This window comes from Ailuropoda melanoleuca, chromosome 1, assembly GCF_002007445.2.
Source record: "Ailuropoda melanoleuca isolate Jingjing chromosome 1, ASM200744v2, whole genome shotgun sequence".
Taxonomy (NCBI): Eukaryota; Metazoa; Chordata; class Mammalia; order Carnivora; family Ursidae; genus Ailuropoda; species Ailuropoda melanoleuca.
In genome coordinates, this window is record NC_048218.1 from 118430886 (window position 1) to 118454651 (window position 23766).

The 23766-nt window shown below is 40.2% G+C and overlaps 1 protein-coding gene across 1 annotated transcript in view; it reads right to left on the bottom strand.

Moving 5' to 3' along the window:
• Positions 1-23766, bottom strand: part of HECW1 (HECT, C2 and WW domain containing E3 ubiquitin protein ligase 1) — a 436289-nt gene that overhangs the window by 154327 nt on the left and 258196 nt on the right. Inside the window, exon 6 of the mRNA XM_034640683.1 lies at positions 5011-5086. Coding sequence (XP_034496574.1) covers positions 5011-5086 — 76 coding nt within the window. The remainder of the gene's footprint in view (positions 1-5010; positions 5087-23766) is intronic.

Consider the following 23766-nt stretch of genomic DNA (forward strand, 5'->3'; position numbering starts at 1 on the left):
CCACCCCCACCCCCAGGCAACACTGATCTCCTTACGGACGCTGCAGTTTTGCCCTCCCCGTAATGTCATATAGTTGGAATCATACAGTATGTAGCCTTTTCAGATGGACTTTTTTTCACTTAGTAATATGCATTTAAGATTCCTCCATATCTTTTTCTGGTTTGACAGCTCATTTCCTTTTAGCAGCGAGCATCAACCCATTATCTGCTTGTACTACAGTTTATTCATCCATTAACCTACTGAAGGACATCTTGGTGGCTTCCAAGTTTTGGCAATTATGAATAAAGCTGCTATAAACATCTGTGTGCAGGTTTTGTACAGAGTTAAGTTTTTAACTCATTTGGGTAAATACCAAAGAATGCAATCACTGGATTCTATGGTAAGAGTATGTTTAGTTTTTTTTTTTTAATTTTTTAATTTTTATTTATTTATTTTTTTGATGTAAAGTTCGATTGATTCATTAGTTGCGTATAACACCCAGTGCACCATGCAATACATGCCCTCCTTACTACCCAGTATGTTTAGTTTTATAACAAATCACCAAACTGTTTTTGAAAGTGGCTGTACCATTTTGCATTCCCACCAGCAACCAATGAGAGTTCTCATTGTTCTATATTCTTGTCAGCACTTGGTGTTGTCAGTGTTCTAGATTTTGGCCATTCTAATAGGTATATGGTGGTATCTCGTTGTTTTTATTTGCATTTCCCTGGTGACATACGATATGGAACATCTTTTCATATGATTATTTGTCTTCTGTATGAGATGTCTGCCAAGACCTCTGGCCCATTTTTCAAATTGAGTTGTTTGTTTTCATATTGAATTTTACGAGTTCTTTATACATTGGATAGCGTTCCTTTAACAGATGAGTATTTTGTAAATATTTTTTCCCAGTGTAGCTTGTCTTCTCATTCTCTTGACATTGTTTTTTGTGGTGTAGAAGTTTTAATTCTATAAAATTCATCCTTTATCAATTATTTCTTTCACACACCACATCTTCAGTGTTGCAGGTAAAAAGCCATTGCCATACTCAAAGTCACGTACGTTTTCTCCTGTTACCTTCAAAGAGTTTTATAGTTTTTCATTTTACACACAGGTCCGATCCATTTTGAGTTATTTTTAAAAATTAAGATATACTTGACATATAAGATTATATTAGTTTCAGGTGTACAACATAATATTTGTCTATTTGTATTATATTTGTATGTAATGCAAAATGATTATCAAATAAGTCTATTTAACAGCTGTCACCACACATCGTTATAATTTTTTTCTTCTGATGAAAACTTTTAAGATCTACTCTCTTAGCAACTTTCAAATACACGATACAATATTATTAACTTTAGTCACCATGCTGTACATTACATCCACATGACTTACTTGTTTTTTAACTGGAAGTTTGTATCTTTTGACCACCTTCACCATTTTGCCCAGCCCCACCAACCTGTTCTCTGTATCCACGAGCTTGATTTTCTTTTTTTCAGATTCCATGTATAAATGAGGTCATATGGTCTTTGTGTTTCTCTGTCTGATTTATTTCACTTAGCATAATGCCCTCAAGGTCCACCCATATTGTCACAAATAGCAAGATTTCATTCTTTTTTATAGCTGAATATCATTGTATTGTGAATATATATATATACACCCCATTTTCTTTACCCATTCATACATCAGTGGACACTGAGGTTTCTTCTGTGTCGTGGCTATTGTAAATAATGCCTCAATGAACACGGGGGTGCATATATCTTTTTGAGTTAGTGTTTTCATTTCTTTGGATAAACACCCAGAAGTGGAACTGCTGAATCCTATGGTAGTTCTCTTTTTAATTTTTTGAGGAACCTCCATACTGTTTTCCATAGTGGCTGCACTAATTTACGTCCCCACCAACAGTGCACGAGGGTTCCTTTTCTCTACCTTCCTTGCTAACACTTGTTTTCTCTTGTCTTTTTGATCCTAGCCATTCTAACAGATGTGAGAGGATATTTCATTGTGGTTTTGATTTGCATTTCACTTATGATGAGTGATATTGAACATCTTTTTGTGTACTTGTCGGCCACCTGTATGTCTTCTTTGATGAGATGTCTATTCGGGTCTTCTGCACATTCTTAGATCAGATTTTTTTCTGCTTAGTCGCATGAGTTCTTCATATATTTTGGATATTAACCCCTTTTCGGAGATACAATTTACAATTATTTTGTCTTACTCCTTTTCATTTTGTTGACAGTTTCCTTTGTTGTGCAGAAGCTTTTTAGTTTGATGTAGTCTCATTTATTTATATTTGCTTTTGTTGCCTTTGCTTTTGGTGTCAAATCCAAAAAAAATCACCTACCAAGACTGATATCAAGGAGCTTATTGCCTATGTTTTCTTCTACAAGTTTTGTGATTTCAGGTCTTATGTTCAAATCTTTAAAATATTTTGAGTTATTTTTGTGTATGGTGTAATAAAGCAGTCTAGCTTTATTCTTTTGCATGTGGCTGTCCTGTTTTCCCAGCATCATTTATTGAATAGACTGTCTTTTTCTCATTGTATATTCTTGGCTCCTTGCTGTAAATTAAATGGCTGTAAAAGAGTATGTTTATTTCTGGACTCTCTATTCTGTTCCTTTGATCTATGTGTTTTGTTTTTATGTTAATATCATAATGTTTGATTGCTACAGTTTTGTAATATAGTTTGAAATCAGTAATGATTCCTCCAACTTTGCTCTTCTTTCTTCATATTGCTTTGGCTTTTTGGGGTCTTTGGTGGTTCCATACAAATTTTAGAATTCTTTGTTCTATTTCTGTGAAAAAATGCCATTGGAATATTGACAGAGATTGCACCTAATGTGTAGATTGCTTTGGGTAATATGGACATTTTGACTATATTAATTCTTCTCATCCAAGAGCATGGACTATCTTTCCATTTATTTGTGTCTTCTTCAATTTCTTTCATCAATGTTTTCTTGTTTTTGGTGTACAGGTCTGTCTTTCCTTAGTTACACTTATTCCTAGGTATTTTAGTCTTTTTGATGCAATTATAAATGGGACTGTTTTCTTAATTTCTCTTTCTGAGAGTTCATTGTTAATACAGAAACAGCAGATTTTTGTATTTTGATTTTGTATCCTGCAACTTTATTGAATTTATTAGTTCTAACAGTTTTTTAGTGGGTTAAGTTTTGTGAAGGGTATAAGTTCTGGATATAGATTTTTTTTTTTTTTTGCATGTAGATGTCCAGTAGTTCTAGCACCATCTGTTGAAAAGACTATTTTTGTTCCATTGTATTGCCATTGCTCCTTTGTCAATGATTAGTTGACTAAATTTATGTGGGTTTCTTTCTGGGTACTCTGTTCTGTTCCACTGATCTATTTGTCTATTCTTTCACCAATATGGCGCTATCTTGATTACCATGGCTGTGATAAGTCTTGATGTTGAGTAAGTCAGTTCTCCAACTTTGATCTGCTCTTTCAATACTGTGTTGGCTCTTCTGGGTCTTTTGCCTCTCTCTATAAATTTTAGAGACATTTAATCAGCACCCACAAAATGACTTACTGGGGTTTTAATTGGGATTGGATTGATTCTATAGAAAAATCAAAATCTTGACAATATGGAGTCTTTTAATCTATCAATGTGTATATTTCTCCAATCATTGAGTTCTTCTTTCTTTTTTTTTTTTTAAAGATTTTATTTATTTATTTGACAGAGATAGAGAGAGCCAGCGAGAGAGGGAACACAAGCAGGGGGAGTGGGAGAGGAAGAAGCAGGCTCATAGCAGAGGAGCCTGATGTGGGGCTCAATCCCATAACGCCGGGATCACGCCCTGAGCCGAAGGCAGATGCTTAACCGCTGTGCCACCCAGGCGCCCCCATTTAGTTCTTCTTTAATTTCATTCGTCAGAGTTTTGTAGTTTTTGTAGTTTTTCTCATACCTTGTACATATTTTGTTAGATTTATATCTAAGCACTTCATTTTTGCAGGTGCTAATATAAAAAGGCATTGTGTGTTTAATTTCAACTTCCATTTGTTCATTGCTGGTATATAGGAAAGCAACTGACTTTTTGTTTATTAACCTTGTATCCTGCAATCTTGCTATAATTACTTACCAATGGATCTTCAGCACACATTTTCTTTACTGGGGCTCACTTAGACATGAAAAATGCCAGTTGACTGTCTATCTCCCAAAGACACTCATGTACTTAATTTCTGTGGTCTTGATCTCGGACATTCACGGCCTGTAACATTTGTTGGTTGACAACAAGCTTAGGTAGCAGTTTTCCAATTCTGTTCAATAGAGTCCTAGAGCCTCATGCCATCGTGTCTCCTCAAAGACCACTAGGATGGAATTTAGCGTGTGGGGCTCTGAACTTTGTATATCTTTTTAGGCACCGTAATTCAGTTTTTCTTTGTACTTTTAACTTTGAAATTATTCTAGATTTACAGAAGAGTTGTAGAGATAGTACAAAGATTTTCAACATATCTTTTACCCAGTTTGCCCCATTGTTAATATATTACAGAACTATGATACATTATGAAAACTAAAAAAATTAGATTACTCAACTAAATACTATTATGTTACATACTTTATTTGGATTTTCACTGATTTTCCACAAATGTACTTTTTTGAGCAGCTAGGTTTTTATCTGTTTTGCCAATTGAGCTTCATGTGAGATTTCATTTGGACAAAGTCTGCTGGCTGCTTCTCTCCCCAGGCTTTCCCCTACTTCCACTTTGTACTTTCCGATAATGCTAGTGATGATGGAGGGAAAGCGAAATTGTAGCTTTTCTTCTCATCACCTCAAAGGGCTTTAGCATCTGTTACTTATCAACCCCTCCAGTATCCTTATGAGGTCAAGGAAAACGGAGCAGATATTTTTAACTTTTGTGTTAAATTAGATGAGGGATTAAATTAACAGATTGGGAAACTGAGGCACATAGAGGTGGAGTAACTTGTAGGTAAGAGTCAAATTGAAGTAGGTCTCCGGACTGCTGGTTGACCTTCTTATTGTCTCCATCGGCCTTCAGGTAAGCAAAACATACCTGAGAGAGAGAAGCTGATCAGTCTCCGACTTCCTTGCCCTTGGACAGTCTCATCAGAGCCAATGCTCTTAAAAATCTGTAAGAAGAAAGAAAATGGTGATGGGTAGTAAGGAGGGCAAGTATTGCATGGTGCACTGGGTGTTATACGCAACTAATGAATCATCGAACTTTACATCAGAAACCAGGGATGTACTGTATGGTGACTAACATAATATAATAAAAAAACATAAAAAAAAAAGAAGAAGGAAAATGGGAGACAAGCAAAACAAGCATTGAAATAGATACTCACACTGCAAAACAAACATGCTTAATCACAGTTATTTCTCCAACTAGAGTCTACAAAGACAGCAGTGCTGTGATTTTTTGAGGCTACTATTGATTAAAACAAGCTTCTAGCAATCTAATGTCTTTCCCAGTAATAGAGGTTCTGCTAGTGGGGATGAGGGGTATTTTTCAGAGTAATGGAAATCAACACACACAATTACTGTAATATTAGAGGCTCTTTGTAACTACTTATGTAAACAACGTCTTTTCACATTCAAATTTGCAAAAACTATTTATTAAACCAGACCCTAAGGCAATAGAATCATAGGTCAATAGATGTTTACTGTTGTAATTATAATGTGTTTCCACTTAAGCAAAGTATACTGTTAAACTGCTGTACCTCCATGTCTTCTGATCTGTATTATTATCTAGGGATTTCCAGGAAATTCTATGTATTAGGGAAGAGCCTGAGCATAGCATTAAGAACCTACTCTGAGGTCTCTTATTTAATTGCCTTCCTGGGAAATTTCAGAACATGACTGTTACATGGGTTATCTGTAGTCTAGTAGGTATCTGCAAGTCAGGTTGCTAAAATGTTTTATTTTCCAGCACTGCTCAGTATATATCTAGTAATGTAGTAATCAGAACATCTAAAGTCCTTGCTTCCATTTTCTTCTAGGAAAGTTCTACTCAGAAATGATTCTGAATATTTATTCAAAGGCAGATTTACTATTAAATACATTGCATTTGCAGAAAATAATTTTTAAAATCAGAGTTATTAAGCAAATTCATACAGTGTCCACTTTTTAGAAGATAATCTGTACCGAAGAAGGAAAAGATAGAAAACTCGATGACCTCTAGCTCAGAGTCTCTTTGTTGTAGGTAATGTGGGCTGTTTCTCTTCCTACTGCCTTTCCGTATCCTTGATGCTGTTAAGAGTGTGATTGGATGTTACCATCAAGCCGCCTTTATAAGACTTGAGTGTAACGACTGGGCGCCTCTAGTGCTCACAGCTTTGGCCCAGGAGAGTACAAAGGGATTTTTAGAATACTTCCTCACACTGAAGCTGGTGCCCCTGATATGCCTATGTGCTTGGCTTCAGCAACGGTGGAAATCTCCTCTGTATGCTTCCTTTCAGACCTGTGCAAGGTGCATCTCAGGGCTGCTGGGCTGTTCAGCAGAGAATGGTCAGTGACATAGGGAATGGATCTTGGCATCAAGTGAGATAAGAGACAGGTCTGTTCTCTAAGAGTCTCATTCGATAAGAAATAATCAGAGGAAGACACGGCCTGGGATTGGTGGGTTGGGAATATGGGCTGGTCCCAAGGCATTATCTCCCTTCAACTGGGAAAGCCTGCTTCTTCTACTCTGTGTTTGTTCTTCACATTGCCTGGCTGACACGGAGCAACAGAGGTCAACAAACAGCTCAGAAACTGCACCCTTGGGCTGGACCACTCTCCTAACTCTTCAAGTGGCCAATCCATATATGCATAAATCAAAATTCCTTAATGTAATTTTTTCTTCTTTGTGAAACTTATCTCCATTGAAATGAAGGCCTTCAGAGTTTTCGGCAGGCTGGCCACAACCCCTTATGCTGCTATACTTGTCAAAGTAGGACAATGACAGTCGTCTTCCTAATTCTAGTTGAAAGATGCCAACATCGAGCTTATCTCCGCAGTATATAAGTTCCTTGACGACACAACAAAAACTATAATTTTCGTAGACTTGTAGAATTACAAGTCTAAAGTGCGTGCATTCCAATTGTTTAAAGGTGTAGGATTAAACTACACGTTTCATAGTAGGCTAACACGAGCTTACACATGCAATCATAACAAAAGATAGTATATTTGTTCCTTCCTGTTTAAAGCATACATATTTTGTTTCTCCATATTGAAATATTCCTCTGCTGGCTATTCAGGGTATTTACAAAAAGTCTCTTCATCTTTATGGCATCAAAAAACAGGTCTGTAGGCAAAGAGAGAAACGAACATTTTTCAGCATCTACTGAGCTCAAAGGGGAGACACACGTTTAAAACTCTGTAGAAGTCTACTTAACTCGTAGCTTTTTGCTAACTTTATGTACAAAGTCATCTCGGCACCAGATTGATGGTATGAACATGGAGGCAAGAGTAATCATGATACACATTTTCCAGGAAGTAAAAATGTTTGCCCGTCTCCAGAAGGTTCTTCATCCTGACTTCTTTTCATCTGTACTTTCTCTCAGTTCCCTTTGCTCTTCCCCATGTGTGATGCCTCGCTGTTCCTCTAAATGCTGGAGCTTTTTGCTAACTTTATGTACAAAGTCATCTCGGCACCAGATTGATGGTATGAACATGGAGGCAAGAGTAATCATGATACACATTTTCCAGGAAGTAAAAATGTTTGCCCGTCTCCAGAAGGTTCTTCATCCTGACTTCTTTTCATCTGTACTTTCTCTCAGTTCCCTTTGCTCTTCCCCATGTGTGATGCCTCGCTGTTCCTCTAAATGCTGGGTGCTGGTCCCGGTGCCCCCTCTCAGACGCAGGCCTGGCANACAGGCCTGGCAGTTTCACTGTTTCGCACACAAATGTTTCCATCACAAAGCCTCCTTGGCGAACGGTTTAACAGATTCAAAGCCGAATCTGTTGGTGGTGTGCGGAAGATCCCGTAGGGTACTGAGAACGCCCTTGGAGGTGAACTAAGGGGCTCTCTGGGGTTAATTCTGATGTGTATGTGCACACATGTGTGCATGTGTAGGCACGCACACACATGCAATGTAACCATGCATGTGCACGTGTGTGTACATGTGTGTACACATACGTGTGTACATGAGTACATATGTGTGTATTTTTTACTTTTTTCTGTTTCATTTAAAATAATTTGTGAGGTGAAATTCACATAACATAAAATTGACCATTTTAAATGGAACAATTCAGTAGCCTTTAACACCTTCACAATGTTGTGTGACCACTTTCCATCTGCTTCTTAGACATTTTAATGACTCAGAGTAAAACTCGTACCTTATGCCCAATAAGTAGTTTCTTCCCATTCTTCTCTCCTCCCCAGCCTCAGGAAACCTCCAATTTACTTTCTGTCTCTGTGGATTTACATGTTTTAGAGATTTCATAAAAATGGAATCATACAATATATGGACTTTTGTGACTGGATTCTTTTCACTTAGTATAATGTTTTTGACGTTTGTATGAATCCGGGCTCTTCAGAAAAACAGAGCCAACAGGGTGTGGGCGTGTATGTATACACACATATAACAAGGAACTGGGTCATATTTATGGAGGCTTCCATATCTTACATATTTCCTACTATCTGCAGTTAGCAAGCTGGAGACTTGAGAGGGCTGATGGTGTGATTTCCAGTGTGAAAGCCAGCAGACTCAAGACCCAGGAAGGGCTGGGGGTTCAGTCTGAGTCCAAAGGCAGGGAAAAACTGATGTCTTAGCTATTCAACGGAAGGTTAGGATTATTGTTCTATTTAGCTCTTCCATTCATAGGATGAGGCCCACCAACATCAGGGAGGGCAATCTGCTGTACTCAGTCTATCAATGTAAATGTTAAGCTCATCCAAAAGGACCCTCACAGGAAAACCCAGAATAATGTTTGAACAAGTATCAGTGTACCCTGTGTCCCTATCGGGTTGACACATAGAATTAACCATCACAAGGTTTCTCCATGTGGTAGCACCGATCAGCATATGAATCCTCTTTATGGCTGAATAATCCCCTGGATGTATATGCCACAGGTTTTTTGTTATTGTTGAAATCCTGTCAAATTATTTTTTCCTTAGCATTGGGATATAACTGACATAGAACATTGTTTGAAGTTTAAGTCGTACAATGTGTTGATTTGATACACTCGTATACTGCAAAATGATTACCGCCATAGTGTTAGGGAACACCTTCTTCATGTCATATGACTATTAAGATCTACTCTCCTGGTAACTTTCAAGTTCATAATATAGTATTATTAACTATAATCACCATGCTCGACATCAGATCCCTAGGACACTATTCACCTTATAATTAAAAATTCATATGCTTCGACCAAAATCTTTCCATCACCCCCCACCTTCCCACCCATGGTAACCCCACTCTACTACTCTCTGTTTCCATGAATTTGGCTTTTTTTAGATTCCACATATAAGTGGAATACCATACAGTATGTCTCTTTCTCTGACTTATCTCACTTAGCACAACGCTCTCAAGATCCCTCTATGTTGTTGCAAATGGCAGGATTTCCTTTATTCTCATGGCTGAATATTATTATTCATATATCTATATATCTATATCTATACTTATCTCACTTTTCTTTACCTATTCACTCATTGATGGACACTTAGGTTGTTTCCATAGCCTGGCTACCATGAATAATGCTGCTATGAACATGGCAAGGCAGATATCTCTTCAAGATCCTGTTTTCCTATTTTTGGATATATACAGAAGTGGGATTGCTGGATTATACGGAAATTCTATTTTTAATTTCTTAAAGATTTATTTAGTTTTTATTTGTCAGAGAGAGAGAGAAAGGGAGGGAGAGACGGAAAGCACGAACAAGGGAGTGGCAGGCAGAGGGAGAAGCAGGCTCCCTACTGAAAAAGGAGGCCAATGCTCAATGCGGGACTCGATCCCAGGACCCTGGGATCATGACCCAAGCTGAAGGCAGGTGCTTAACTGACTGAGTCACCCAGGCGTCCCCTATTTTTAATTTTTTGAGGAACTTCATACTGTTTTCCAGAGTGGCTGCACCAATTTACATTCCCACCAACAGTGCACAAGGATTCCTGTTTCTCCACATCCTCACATTTATCTCTTGTCTTTTTGATGATGGCCATTTTTATAGGTGTGAGGTTCATTGTGGTTTTGATTTGCATTTCCTTGATGATGAGTGATTTGAGCATCTTTTCATGTGTCTGTTGCCCATCTGTAAGTCTTCTTTGGGACAATGTCTATTCATTGGGACAATGTCTCACATTTATCTCTTGTCTTTTTGATGATGGCCATTTTTATAGGTGTGAGGTTCATTGTGGTTTTGATTTGCATTTCCTTGATGATGAGTGATTTGAGCATCTTTTCATGTGTCTGTTGCCCATCTGTAAGTCTTCTTTGGGACAATGTCTATTCAGGTCCTCTGCCCGTTTTTAAATTGAACTGTTTGTCTTCTGGCTATTGAGGTCCATTAGTTCTTTATGCATTTTGGATACTGACACCTTATCAGATACATGATTTTCAAGCACTTTCTCCCACTCTGTAGGTTGCCTTTTCATTCTGCTGACTGTGTTTTTTTTTTTTTTTTTTTCTTGGCCACCTTTTTTTNCTGTGTTTTTTTTTTTTTTTTTTGCTGTGCACACGTTTGATGTGGTCCCACTTACCAATTTTTGCTTTGCTGCTTGTCCTTTTGGTGTCATATCCAACAAATCCTTTCCCAGTCAAGGTCAAGAAGCTTTTTCTCTATGTTTTCTCTGAAGAATTGTATGGATGCTGGTATTTCACTTAAGTTTTTAATCCATTTGAGTTAATTTTTGTGAATGGTATGAGATAAAATTCGAATTCACTTTTCTGCATATCGTTATCCAGTTTCCCCAGTACCATTTATGGAAGACATGATCCTTTCTACACTGAGGATTCTTGGCTTCCTTGTCAAATATTAGTTGACTGTATATACAAGGGCTTACGTCTGAGCTCTTGTTTCTTTTCCACTGCTCTATGCTTCTATGTGTATGCCAGTGCCATGCTGTTTTGATTACTATAACTTTGTAGTATAGTTCAAAATCAGGAAGTGTAATATCTCCAGCTTTGCTCTTTCCCAGAATTTCTTTGACTATTTAGGGTCTTTGTGGCTCCATATGAATTTTAGGATTGTTTTTTTCTATTTCTGTGAAAAGTGCCATTGGAATTTTGATAAAGATTGCATTGAATCTGTACATTGCTTTGGAAAGTTATGGACACTTAATAGTATTAATTCTTCTGCTCCATGAACATGGAATATCTATTTTTTGTGTCTTCTTTCCTTTCATCAAAGCCTAGTATTTTTCAGTGTAAAGATGTTTTATTTCTTTGATTAAATGTAATTCTAATTATTTAATTGTTTCTGATGCTGTTGTAAATGGTATTTTTTCCTCCTTATTTCTTCGGCATTTTTTAAAAAAAGTTTTTATTTACTTATTTGACAGAGAGAGAGCATAGCAGGGGGAGTGGCAGGCAGAGGAAGAGGGAGAAACAGGCTTTCTGCTAAGCAGGGAGCCCAATGTGGGGTTCAATCCCAGGATCCTGTGATCATGACCCAAGCCGAAGGCAGATGCTTAACCAACTGAGCCACCCAGGTGCCCCACTCTGGCATTTTCTGATAGTATATAGAAACAACTGATTTACATATGTTGATTTCGTATCCTCCAACTTTACTGAACTCACTGATTGATTAGTTCTAACAGTTTTCTGGTGTGTTCTTCAAGATTTTCTACATATAAGATCATATTTTAAAAAAGACCATATCATTGCAAACAAAGACAACTTTACTTTTTCCTTTCCAATTAAGATGCATTTATTTCTTTTTATTGCCTGATTACTCAGGCTAGGACTTCCAATACTATGCTGAATGGGGTAGGTGAGAATGGGAAAGCTTGTCTTATCCTTGATATTAGAGGAAAAGCTTTCAACCTTTCACTGTTGGGCTTTCACTCCAGGCTTGTTATACACAGCCTTTATTACATTGAGGTACGTTCCTTCTCTGCCCAATTTGTTCTATTTTTTTTTTATCATGAAAGGATGTTGTATTTTATCAAACGCTTTTTCTTCATCTATTGACATGATCACATGATTTTATCTTTCATTCTATTAATATTTATTTTACTTAGTGATTGATTTGCATATGTTGAACCATTCTTGCCTCCCAAGGATAAATCCCACTTGATCATATTGTATGATCCCTTTAGGGTACTGTTAAATTCTGTTTGCAAATATGTTTTTGGGAATTTTGCATCTGTATTCATCAAAGATATTGGTCTGCAGTTTTCTTTCTTACAGTGTCCTTCTCTGGCTTTGGTTTCAGGGGATTACTGGCCTTGTAAGATGAGTTTGGGGGTGTTCCCTCCTCTTCATTTTTTTTTAAGTTTGAAAAGCACTGACTGGTGCTAATTCTTCTTTAAGTGTTTCATAGGAATAACCAATGAATCCATCTGGTCCTGGGCTTTTTTGAGGGAAGGTTTTGGATTACTGATTCAATCTCCTTACTTGTTATTGATCTGTTTAGATTTCTATTTCTTCATGAATCAGTTTTGATAGGTTGTATGTTTCTAGGAATTTCTCCATTGCTAGGTTATCAGATTTGTTGATGTATAAATAATCACAGTAATCACTTATTTCTGTGGTATTAGACTGTCTCCTCTTTCTTTTCTGATTTTATTATTTCAGCCTTTTTTTCCCTTAGTCTAGCTAAAGGTCTGTCAATTTTACCTTTTCAAAAAATTAGTTCTTAGTTTTGTTAGTCTTTTCTATAGTTTTTGGGTCTTTATTTCATTTGGTTCTGCTTGGATTTTTGTTATTTCTTTTTTCTGCTAACTTTGGGCTTAGTTCTTTTTTCTGCTAAATTTAGGTTGTTTATTTGATCTTTTTTATTTCTTAATGTAGACATTTATCACTCTAGAAGTCCCTCTTAAAACTGCTTTTGCAGCATCCTACAGGTTTTGATATGTTGTACTTCCATTTTCATTTGTCTCAAGGTATTTTTAAATTTCCCTTTTGATTTCTTCTTTGGCCCACTGGTTGTTTAAGAATGTGTTGTTTTACATATAGATATAGATAGATAAATAGTTGCTATATGTTCTTGGTAAATAGACCCCTTTGTAATTATATGATGACCTGTGTTTCTTATTACAGTTTTTGGCATACACAGTGATGAAGGTCAGCCATGGGGCTTGAGGCTGGCACCTTGCACTTGCACAGCTGCAGGGGCCTGGGCTGGCTGCTGGTATGGTTTGCAGGCTCTGGTGAAAGGGGGCAGAGAGAGTTAAGAGGGACTCTGGTAGTTTGCCCTGGCAAACACAAGTACCTATGGGGCAAAAGCTGATAAAATCTGGAGCTGTTCTGCCACAGCTGAGCTGGTCATTAGTTCCTTTTACACTGGTGAAAGCTGCTGGGTTTGTCTGTGGGATTATCCTTAGGATTTTTGTTCACGATGTTCAGGAAGTTTCTTAAATGGACTCCACAGCTTTCCCAGAGCTGTTTCTGTTCATGGATAGCTAATCGTTGATCTTTGTGGGCTGACAGAAGCTGGAATCTCCTATGTCACCACTTTGATGACATCACTCCCACAGTTTGTTTCTTGCTCTGGTATTTAACCAAAATATTTATACAGGTGGTGATAAGCAGGTGTTCTATTGGGTGGTGACAGCTCAAGCCAGAGTCTGTGCACCCCTTTCTCTGCCAGCAACTCCTCGGTGTGTGGCCCAGGGCAAGACCTTCAACTCCTCTGATTCTCAGCTTCCCTTTCTATCGAATGGAAGCCAGAACAGAACCTATGTCTCTGAGTGCCCCCGAGACCTGAATGAGGTGGTGCATACAAAACGTTCAGCACAGAGGCTGACACACAGTAAGTGCTCTCAATTAGGCCCGTGTTGTCATTTATACTGTTACTTATTTCCGAGCCTCGGACCTTCCGTTGTTAAGTATTAAGTTAGCAGATTATCTAATATTTGATTCTTTACTTTCCAGTGAAGAACGTGACGCATGAAGAGGTCGATCGACGGACCTGCTTGGCTGGATGTGAAAAAGAGACATGACCAAAAGAGAGTCTGAAAGCTGCGTCCAGGCCTTCTATACGTCTGGGCCAGTTTTCTGCTCAGCAAGACTCTCTTATAAATCCACACCTCGGGTCAACAGCTGCATTGTCTGCTATGCCATGCTCATCTGGATTAATTTAATATACTTGGAATCTTGTCCATATTTTTCTATCCTCAGTTTTCCAACAAATTCATGTCAAGCTGCTATTTTAATCATTTTGTAAATAACACCTGGCCATCCTGAAATAAACAATAGAAGCAACCGTGCAGTAAGCTTATGTCAGCTTCTGGACCCTTCAGTTGGCCCAGAGAGCAGATGAGTACATCTCTCTTATCGTGGAGCTGATCTGAGGGACCATGGGCCTGGCATGAAGGGTGATGGGTTGAGATTAGGGGTTACAGAGCTGCAGCAGGCAGGGAGGTGGGGGTGGGCAGAACTTCTGGAAGCGTTCCATCAGAAGATAGGGGAAGCATGTAGGGAGTTCTGAGCCTCTCCCTGGTTACTCTGTGATAAGGCTGGACTTAGGGCAAGTACTTGGCAGCTCATGGGGAAGGAAAGATGGCAGCACTGCTTCTTCAGAGGCCACGTGCATCCTTAGGAGTGAATATCCACGTAATGTGGGTAGTTAGGGACTCCGGGTTGAGTTGGCTTGGCTTGTTTCTTTCCTCTTCCACCTTCAACCCCCAAATACTGGGAGGACTGAAGGGGCCCTTTTAAGCCTTGTGGCAGGCAAAATTCTAAGAAAAGCCCCAAGGTTTCCTGCCCCTGGTATACCAGCCCGGAATAATCCCAGGGATTGATCCTGCAATTAGGTGATGTGATATGTCACAGCTGACTTTGAGAGGGGGAGATAATATGGTGTATCCAATCTAATCACATGAGCTCTTTACATTTGGGTCTAGAGGCCAGAGAAAGAGAGAGAGTCAGAGTTTCAGAGTGAGAAAAGTTTGATGCACTATTGCTAGCTTGAACAGCCACCAACGGAATGGGAACTACAACCACGAGGAACTGAATTCTTCCAACAAGACTGAGCTTGAAAGCAGAATTTCCCCCTGGAAACTCCCAGACGAGAACTCAGCCTGGCTGATGCCTTGATTTTGTATTTACCTGCAATCCACTGAGCAGAGAAGGCAGCCATCACGTGCTGGACTTCTGACCTCCAGAACTGTGAGCTACTAAGCGCTATTTTAAGCTGCTAGCTTTATGGTAATTTGCTACACAACAATAGGAGACTAATACAACCTTCTTCACTCTATTTCCTCTGTGAGCCAGAGCTCATTTTCAAGACATTCTTTTGCCTTGTGAGAAATATCTGCCCTATCTCAGAACCAAGGGATGTACTTCTCCTGAGCAACTGTGGCCAGTTTTCATCCCCTGGTAAACCGTGAACTGTGTAACTGGACTCTTCCTCTGTTAGCAAGGAGCACATTCACCTGACCCAGGAGCCCCACTCTTCACTGGTTAAAAGTACGTGCTTGTGTATTCTCTAAGTAGCTTGAAATCCTCTTTGGAGCAAGCCTGGGTATGTGCATGTCCACACACACACACACACACAGACACACACACACACACACAATTTTCCGCTGTGTTTCTAGACTCTTACAACACTTTGTAGGGGCAAGAAATAGACAGCTCATGATTAGCTGGAGCCATTGCTTTAAATTTAAAATACCTGGAAAGGTATTTGGAGGGTAAAGACAAACATATTAACTGTATCACTTGGAAATATAACTAACCTACTGTCTTAAAACGAATTTATGTTTCTCAACTTTTGAAAATACATATGTGTGCATAAAACATCATATAGTATATAGAATAATTTATATTGTGTATTATAGACATGCATATGTATGTGCATGCGTATATGTACATATGCGTAAATGTATACAACTTGCCTCTCTACTCTCCTTGAATGATAACTTCCCCTTAAGTAACAATCCTTTCATGACCCTGTGTTCCTCCCATATCTGCAACCTCCCATATCTGCTTCATGCACTGATAGACCATCCGTTTACTAAGCCAAACCATGCCAGAGTATACTCAGGGGAAAGAACTCAGGGAAAGGTGCCATGAAAGGACAGCCGGGGGAGAATGGCAGGTGGAGAGGTAGGGCCAGGGGGCTGCTGTGTGTGTCACACAGGGAGGGCCACCTGCAGTCTCTCTCGTGACCGTGGAGTGCCATGGGGGACTTGGCATCTTCTGTTAAGGAAGGCGGCAATGGATTGCCTAAATACTTTACAGTTGGAGGTATGGCCCAGGTTTGCTCTGGAGGCTGATCACTCCTGACCTGGGTATCTCTGGATGAGGGGGAATGAGCCAGGGAAGGAAGGGGAGGAAGGAGGCTGTAGGCGGAGAGACCTGCCACAGCAAAGGCAGACCGATGCAAACCAGCCTGGTGTTCTGGGAGCCACAAGCATTACCCCATCCCTGAGCTGGAAAGCGTGGTGACCCCGAGACTCTGCAAGAGTCAGGAAATGCAGGCTGGTGTTGCCATGTTTGGGACATTTAAATTTGTTTATGCTTTATTTTTTTCATTTTTACTGTGGTATGTGTTTAGGGATTGCCCTTTACCTATAGGCAAGAGAGAGCCACTGAATGTTTGGTTTTATTTTTTGGTTAATAACTTTGTATTTAAATGATCAAATTTACTTCAAAAAGGAAGACAAACTCAGTGCTCTGGACAGGAGGAGTTCGATGCTTAGATTGTGCTCGGAAGGCTCCCATGGTCATAGCCTGGAGGCTGATGTGCAGGGGATTTCCATACCTACATCAAGGCTCTCCAGACCCAAGGAGGTGGACCGTCTGGGGGTGGCACGGGCATCCATCCTTAGGATGAGTCTAGGCTGCACCTCAGGCTGAGAACCACGAGATCAGAAGGCACAACACTGAGGCAGCTGCAAGGGTCCAGGTGAAACATAAAGAGGGTCCCGACAGTGTGGTAGGAGAATGGGGAGGAGGGGGCCTTGCTCCCTTAAGTGGTAAATGAGGGTGCTCAGGGACAGAGGAGCCCTGTACTGAACCTCTGTCTTTGTATTCTCTTTGAATTTAGAATCTTGTTCTAACAGATTATGAAATTCCTCAAATCCGTTGCCCTTCCAGACCTGGGTTTTGTCCTTTACCACCAGCAAATGCAGCTAAGGGGGCAAGAGACCCAACAGTTAGGTCTTTGCATCTAAATCTACGAGATTGGAGGGGAAAAGGAACCTGTTTTAATTCTGCTTCTTAAAAACAGCTGTTAAATTCATTTACTGAAAACCTCTGGGTAAATTAAATCATGGGGAGTGTTTCAGCTGCTATTCCATGTGGGTCAAACGTCTGCTGAATGAAGGAAAAGGACTGCATTTTGCACAGAGCCCTTTGTCGCCATCCGCTCCCTCTGACTGAACAGACCAGCAGTGTAAGGGATCAGCCAGGGAAGGATGTGCAGTGTTCATCCATTTCAGTGTTTGGTGAAACTGTGACAGTCTTTACTCCTCACCAAATGAGAGATGTTCCTGAAAAGATACCCATAAAATGATTTTGCTTCCACACAAACCATTTCCCCCTCGCTAACTTGCTTTAACATTTCTAGGATGTATTCCCACTTAAAAATGTATTTATGTTCAGGTAGAAAAGGTGTTCATCTCTCTCTAGTGTAATGTCCTTTGTCCCACGACATGCCACAGGGATACTCATTTTCCAAGGGTAACTAGGAAGAGCCCGCTGAAGTCCAAGGATGGGCTTGTTGTCGGTCCCCAGGCGCTCTGCCACCACAGGACCCCTGGGCAGCAGGCTCCTACTCTCCAGATGCACTGGGGGCCTCCTGCTGCCTACAATTTGCTGGCTCATGGGATGAGTGGGGACTAACCCTTCTCTCACATATGGCGGGAGGGTTCTTGCTCTTTCATTAAGCACTACTCCGCATCCAAGCACCGCATACTTACCTCACACCTCTGCATTTCTAGGGGCTTTGTGGAAAGTCAAGAACCTCCTTCTAGTTGCCTAAATTGTGATTTTCAAAGACAAGGTCTCTAAACAATAAGACTCACTTGTTCACTAGAAGAAATCCATACTACTTCCTATCTAGTTCTTTTCTTACCAATATTTGTTAAAGTAAAACCCACAATCAGCCATTATTTTGAACTATTCCTCATCCACCCATCCATCCATCTATCCATCCATCCATCCACCCACCTATCCATCCATCCATCCACCCATCCACCCATCCATCCATCCATCCTTCCATCCATCTATCCACCCACCTATCCATCCATCCATCCATCCATCCATCCATCCATCCATCCATCCTTCCACCCATCCATCCTTCCACCCATCCATCCTTCCATCCATCCATCCACCTACCTATCCATCCATCCATCCACCCACCTATCCATCCATCCATCCATCCATCCATCCATCCATCCATCCATCCATCCATCCATCCACCCATCCATCCATCCACCCATCCACCCATCCATCCATCCATCCTTCCATCCATCTATCCACCCACCTATCCATCCATCCATCCATCCATCCATCCATCCATCCATCCACCCACCCATCCATCCACCAATCCACCCATCCATCCACACATNTACCTATCCATCCATCCATCCACCCACCTATCCATCCATCAATCCATCCATCCATCCATCCATCCATCCATCCATCCATCCATCCACCCACCCATCCATCCACCAATCCACCCATCCATCCACACATTTCATAGGTACTATTCTAGGGCCAGTAAATTCCTTTAAAGAGAACATCTTCAATGAAAGAATTAAACCCTTGCTTATAGGTACTAACTCACTATTTTTGGCATTTTTCAAACTTTCTGTATATTATCCAAATATGCATTTAGCTTCTCTATATTCCACTGATACTGAAGTCTATGTATTTTGCAACCGGAGAGCTGGAGCAATCCCACAGAGAAACAGTGATAGGATCAGCTCATGCTCATCATAATATGAATTAATTCTTACTGTATCCACATTACATGATAGACAAGTGCTGAAAGCATCACAGGCATCGTTTCATCCTCAGACAACCTTTCAACAGTCAGGTGAAGTGGGTCCTATTTTTATCACCTACCTATATCATTGTAGACTCAGGAGTCTCAAAGAAGAGACTTTGAGTCTCAGAGAAGTTTAATAACTTGTCCAAGGCCACCAAGTTAAGTGGCTGAACTAGGGCTTGGACCCACATCTACTGGGTATGAATGTTTTATGGAGGGCCTCCTACATGCCAGATATTGTTCCAGCTAGTGCTGGTAAGCACCCCTGAATAGCACAGGCAGGTGCCTCCATGACCCTAGAGGTTACATTCTGACAGGGAAGCAAACACAAATAAATGATAACACAAACCAAAACAAAGCATGATAGAGAATGGAGAGTGACTGGAAGTGTGTGGGGAACAAATATTTTACTTTGGGTAGTTACAGAAGCCTGCTCTGAGGAGGTGATGTTGAGAAAAATCCTAAAAGAAGAGAGAGAGTATGCCATTTCAATATCTGGGAAAATATTCCAAGCAGAGAAATATGAAGTGCAAAAGGCCCTGAGGACAGACCAGCTTGCTGTATTCAAGGGTCAGAAAGACAACCAGTGAGGCTAGAATTAAGTGGAAAACAAGGAGGCAGCAGTAGGCTGACCATCCAGGGGCAGACCATCTCGGACTTGAGGGCTATGGCAAGAAATGTTGTTTGGAAAAAAGTCAATTTTGAGCAGGAATGTCATGTGATGACTTGGGAAAGTTCCAGTAGAAGGGGAGAATTGGTTACGCAAGAGACAGATACTATTTTCAGCACCAGATTTTCTTAGAAGGCAAGATGGGATAGGATGCTGCACACATGGAGAGGCTGACCTGGCAGCAGTAACAGGAAGGAGGCATTGCCCACAGGCAGGAAGGCTAGCAGACCAGATAGTGGGAGCGCAAGTTGGTTGTGTTCTGATTGCCTCCATTTTCTCAGTGAAGGAAGGCAGGTCATCAATTGACAATGAAGGGGTGTTGAGGTTTGAGGAAAAAGAAGAAAATGTGAAATACCCTTCTCTAAGTGTGGGAAAAGCAGAGGGCTTCTGGAGAGTGCTAAAGGGCCGCTGGAGTTTGTGATCATAAGACTAACGGAAGATTCTTCTGCCGCTTAGAGGCAAGTAGAGTAGACGGAATTGGGTTTAACCAGGGCTGGGTTTCTCCAGGTGACAGTGACACAGGGATAAAAGTGGCAAGCTATAGAGTAGAGTGACATATGGTAGAATCTTAGCCAAGGAGGGAGGAGAAAACATGGGCGCAATAGGCAGGGTGGGGAAGTGGGCTGCAAAGAGTCATGTACCGCTGGAACTGAGAATTTGGAAGTGATGCTGTCACTGGTGGTATGCAGGTGTGGAGTAGAACCATGGGAGTCCATGGCTGGAGTAGATTGGTGTCAGGAACTGAGAAGCCAGTGTGGGACAGACCACCATATCATCAAGAATCACAACAGAATGATCTTTCAGCCCCATATTATAGTACAACTCTGGATGATAAGAACAGCGGGCACTGACTTTTGTCCATGCTGATACATGGACTTAGACCCATAAAGGACAAACCATAATGCCCAGTTCTGGACCCTAACTCTACAAGAATAACCCTTCTGGCCTGGAGTATGAACCCATCTCAGTTTTTTGACATCCCTGCATATTGTTTGGGAAATACAGTGTAATGGGCTATTTTCTTTAATATTTGGTGATGAATGAGGAAAGCATCAGGCTAATTTTAATTTGTACAATCCAAGTAAGAAGAAAAATTATGACAAAATGGTATTATCCGTTTCTTTATTCCATTTCCCCCCTGTATTATTATTTTAAAGATTTTAGGAGTGGGAACTAAGTATATGAAGGAGTAAGGCAAAAAATGCCCATACAATAGTTAGGGTTGGATATCTTATTCCCAGATTCCAATGCATACAGTTAGTAGGTCAGAGAGCAGGGATTTGAATCCAATTCTGTTTGCCTTAGTGTGTTCTTAACTTCCTACTCCTATTAGCCTAACAAGGTGTGTGCCTGCACATGCCCATGTGCACACACACACACCTACACACACAGACACACACCCAGAAGCAATAATTAGCCCCCCATGTCCTATACCTGGGATGTAGGTTGCCCATATTTTCTTTTTATTTCACAGTGCTTTGTCATGCACCACTGGGATGTCTGAGAGAACAATGCAGAATCTTCCTAAGGCAGGTTCTCTGGGAGCACGCCACCCATAAACCATATGATTATTCCAGGTTATGGAGTATCTCTTTGAAAAGTCAGATTCTCCTGCTCTTGAATATCCTCCTGAGAAGTCCCCTTTTCCCCCATCTAATAGTTACTGTACACACAGGAGAGCAAAATCACCTTATATTAGCTCTTTAAGTCCTTAAGAAAAGGCAAACTAAAGAGAGTTAGGCATTGCTAGAAAGGGTCTAAAAAGAGAAAGAAAAATGATTTCAAATAGCTAGACTAAAAAAAAAACTTAAGTTAATGTTGGCAACTTTAAGCAAAGATGATTTCTTTTTGGATCTGAAAGTGTAATACACACATACTGTACACTTGGCCAATAAAATTAAATTGGCTCCAGTTAAACTCAAGGAAATCTCCACAACAACCTATTAGTGATTATATAGAAATGCATCTATTTGGATGTATAAGTAAATGTACCCATACACCGAAGCATTAATGTTGAGGTCCTACTGGCCTCCTCTGAAATGCAGACAGAGCAGCCATTTTTCATAAAAGATGGCTGCAGTCAAGAACGTGGGAAGAGAAATTATCCACAGCCCTGGGAGAGGTATAAGAAAATCCAGAGGATCAGACTTCACTATAGATCCTAGGGCTGCCTGAAAATTATGACTTCCCTTTGGTGGGAACACAGATAAGGCCTTTATCACGGCCACATGCCTGAAGACTTCATTAATTTTAGGGCTTCTGCCATCTTTGTCAAAAGTAACATAAGAAAACTCCAAAGGACAAAAAGTACTTATCTCTGCGCATTAAAACGCAAGGACTTGATTCTGACTTTTTGAGACTCTAATGAGACAGCACCGGGGAACATGCCAGATCTACAAGTGTTAGTCCTGGCTCCCCAGTTGGCCGCAGCACCTTAAATGCAGGGCCCTGCATGACCCAGTGCTGGTGGTCAGAGGATGTGGGACTTATCGATCTACCAGAACCTGAGATTAATTATTGTGAGGGGGCAGGGTGAACAACGAACTCTTGAAAAAGCACATTTTGAGACCTTGGCTCCTTGGGTCAGTCTCCTATGTTTCTTTTCTTCTCTTCATTTCTTTGAAGAGATTGGAGTCAAACCACTTGATAATCAACCTGAACTTCACTCTCCTCATAGATCAAGGATCACAAAAAGGTTGGTGGCAGTTTGCTGTACATGACAACTGTGGACTTTTAATTAAGTTTGAAAATGTGGCTGGCATAAGGGTACGGTGGCCTTCCTGGGGATGGGGACCAAGCCAGCCTGGACTCGTTGTCTTTCTGCATCTCCCACGTTGTGGCCCATTATTTTTCTGCTTGAGGTGAGGAGAAATGGGGCCCTCCCTTCCAAGTCCCAGGTGTATTTCTGTCCAACCAGAATGCTTATACACCACATTTATTCAATCTGTGTACAGCTCAGATTTAATTTACTTAGTAGACTCTGTGAGATCCTAGGGAAGTAAGAATATACTTGTTCTCAAGACTCTTTCCCTGAAGGAAGGTTTTTTTCCAGAGTGTGACCACTGAGTTGAATACTGGAACTGAAAGTTGCAAGTCTGGAATTAAGATCTTTATATTTGAAATTTTTTATCCTTCAATGAAGTGTTAATAAGAACAGTTTTTATAGAAAGGACATTTGAGATTTAAAAACCTGGAAGTTTTCAGCTAGATTTTTGCCGACCTGATGACCATTTATTGGGCACTTACCGTGTAAAAGCCATTGTGCCATATGCCCATAGGAATCCACATGACCCAGATGCCGCTGCCTGGGACCCCCTCGCTGGGAGGCTTGTTAAACTTTCTCCAAACACTGGCTCCAGGGCTGAGATAATCAAAAGTCCTTCATTTCTCTGAGGTCTTAAGGCTGTTAAGTGGTGGGATTACTAGGATATTTTTATCTTTGTTTTTATGTATTTCCAAAGAGCATATACTATTTATATAGTTTTAAAATGTTAAAAAGGATGATATTCTATCTACTTATTTTAGTCCAAGTTTAATTTTATTTTTTAATTTTTTTCTTGCATTTAAAAAATTTAATTCAATTAACGTAGAATGTATTATTAGTTTCAGATGTAGAGTTCAGTGATTCATCAGTCTTATATAATACCCAGGCTCATTACATCACGTGGCCTCCTTAATGTCCATCACCCAGTTACCCATCCCCCTACCTCTCTCCCATCCAGGAACCTTCAGTTTCTTTCCTGTGATTAAGAGTCTCTTATGGTTTCTCTCCCTCACTACTTTTGTCTTGTTTTATTTTTCCCTCTCTTTCCCTATGATCCTCTGTTTCGTTTCTTAAATTCCACAATTAGATCATATGATAATTGTCATTCTCTGATTGACTTATTTCACTTAGCATAATACCCTCTAGTTCCATCCACGTCATTGCAAATGGTAAGAATCTATTTTTTGATGGCTGAATGATATATATACACACACACACACACACACACACACACACATACATACACACACCACAACTTCTTTACCCATTTATTTGTCCACTGACATCTGGGCTCT